The sequence below is a fragment of the Papilio xuthus genome, unplaced genomic scaffold (assembly GCF_000836235.2).
Source record: "Papilio xuthus unplaced genomic scaffold, Pxut_1.1 DF827744.1, whole genome shotgun sequence".
NCBI classification, from domain to species: Eukaryota; Metazoa; Arthropoda; class Insecta; order Lepidoptera; family Papilionidae; genus Papilio; species Papilio xuthus.
In genome coordinates, this window is record NW_013530905.1 from 12,956 (window position 1) to 14,942 (window position 1,987).

The window sequence follows — 1,987 nt, forward strand, 5'->3', positions numbered from 1 at the left end:
AATGTTTATTATAGAATTATGATGATAACTTAACAAAACATATATACAACAAACTACGATTTAACAAATATAATTAGTAAGGACAACACACTATTCTCTGTTCATTGTTACTCACTCGCTTTTTACACACTGAAAAAATAACAAAACACACTCGATAAAATAGAGAAATAAAATATCACGGCGCCACTATGTGCCAGTAACTTTGTACCTTTTTAGTGGCGCCCTCTGACGCAATATAATCAAATTACGCTTAGACATCCCGCCCACCAAAGGACGTAGTCCTTTCAAACTCTATACAAACTCAAAATCTCTTACACCGAATACTAAACACTGCTACCGCCCACCATGGCTATCTATGCTTAAGTAACAATAACACATTAAAATTATAAAAGACAAAACTCGACTCTATATAAGAAGAAATATGAATGATAAGATAGCACTAAACTCTATACAATAAGAAAGATGAATATAAAATAACTCTAGACTCTATATAAAAGAAATAATTGAAAGAAAATTAAAACACACGTACACACACAATGAAATTAAGAATTTACACTACTCCGTATCTGAATTAGCACTCAGGTAGGACAAGGATGATGAATTAAGAAAAGATTCGATTTGCCTCAAGATGATCATTAGCTCCTCAAAGGTAAGCGTAGAATCTCAGATTACTCTTTTCAGATGCACTATTGTTGTGCGAACATCAGCTTCAATAAATACTCCTCCGAAGTTCGGTTCGTGCGGAGGATGGTACCTCCATGCTGTTTCCTCGTCTGCTAGAAGATGCTAAAGTTCCTCAGGTAATTTAGATTTAGCTCGATCAGACATTTCTCCTAGTTCTCTAGACGCGCTGACAGCCGGGTTCTGATGTATAGCCACGTATCTCCACTGCTCTCGTTCTAGCTTGGTAAGTATCTCAGATATTTTATTGCGTAACCATCTCGGTATGTTTATCTCCTCTAGTTTAAATAAGTCATCTTTGAATTGTTGCCACTCGTGTAATAGTTGCGGGGTGATCTTCTCATCCCACGATAATTTTATTCTCCACAGGTTTTGTTTAAACATCCTCGCTCTAACGCCAATTGATGTTATGCAGCTCATTGGGTTGTAAAGACGCGCTATTTCAGACAGCTTTCTTTTAGTTACATCCTCTCGATTCTCTTTAACTTTAGGTAATTGAAAGTGATGCGGAAATTCATAGTTTGTTTTGATCCAGGTAATATCTAATATCTTGATGTTCTCATTATACTTGAAATGTAATAACTGATTTTTTCTTTGATTCTCTTTACAGATGTGTTCCACTTCGCTGTTACTGCACCATTTTCGAAGTTCAAAACCACCTGCTCTCATTAAAGTATTCATTTGATGATAGTTGTCGATAGTTTGCTCTGTGGTTTTACATCCGGTACGTAAATCGTCCATATAGCAATATTGTAGTGTAATTTGTGCTGCTAAGGGATAATCTGGTTGCTCATCTTTTGATAGTTGTTGCAGACACTTCACAGCTACGTAAGTTGCACAAGATGTTCCAAAGGTAAGTCTCAGTAGTTGGTAATGTTGAACATGTCGTTCTAGATTTGATCTCCACAGTATCCTTTGGAAATCTGTGTCTTGCTCGTTGACAACTTGACGATACATATTAAATAACTCTGCAACTGTACAAACTCTACGATATCTCCATCTCACTAGAATATTACGTAGATCACTCTGTAATGTAGGTCCGACGAGAATATTGTCATTTAAAGACACGTCGTTCACTCCTTTGCTCGATGCGTCAAACTCCACTCTTACTCGTGTAGTCTGTTTTACCTCTCTGATCACTCCTTGGTATGACAGATAAATGTCGTAAGCATCTCGTAAGTCTCTCTCCTCAGTTGTTTTTTCGTAAATTTCTTTGCATTGCATTTTCTCTCTCGACTTTCTCCTTTTGATAGTTTCAGGTTCTCTTTCTATCTCCCAATGTTGTTTTAAAAGCTCTTCTTCCTTC

General features: G+C 36.7%; 1 protein-coding gene across 1 annotated transcript; it reads right to left on the reverse strand.

The window, feature by feature from the left end:
- Window positions 1–786: 786 nt before the first annotated feature.
- Window positions 787–1,905, reverse strand: LOC106116477 (uncharacterized). The gene has a single exon (XM_013310347.1). The coding sequence runs from the start codon at window positions 1,903–1,905 to the stop codon at window positions 787–789; it is 1,119 nt and encodes a 372-aa protein (XP_013165801.1).
- Between the last annotated feature and the right edge of the window lie 82 nt (window positions 1,906–1,987).

Coding starts and splice junctions, on each gene's coding strand:
- LOC106116477 (XM_013310347.1), bottom strand. CDS start 1,905: ATGCAATGCAAAGAAATTTACGAAAAAACAACTGAGGAGAGAGACTTA.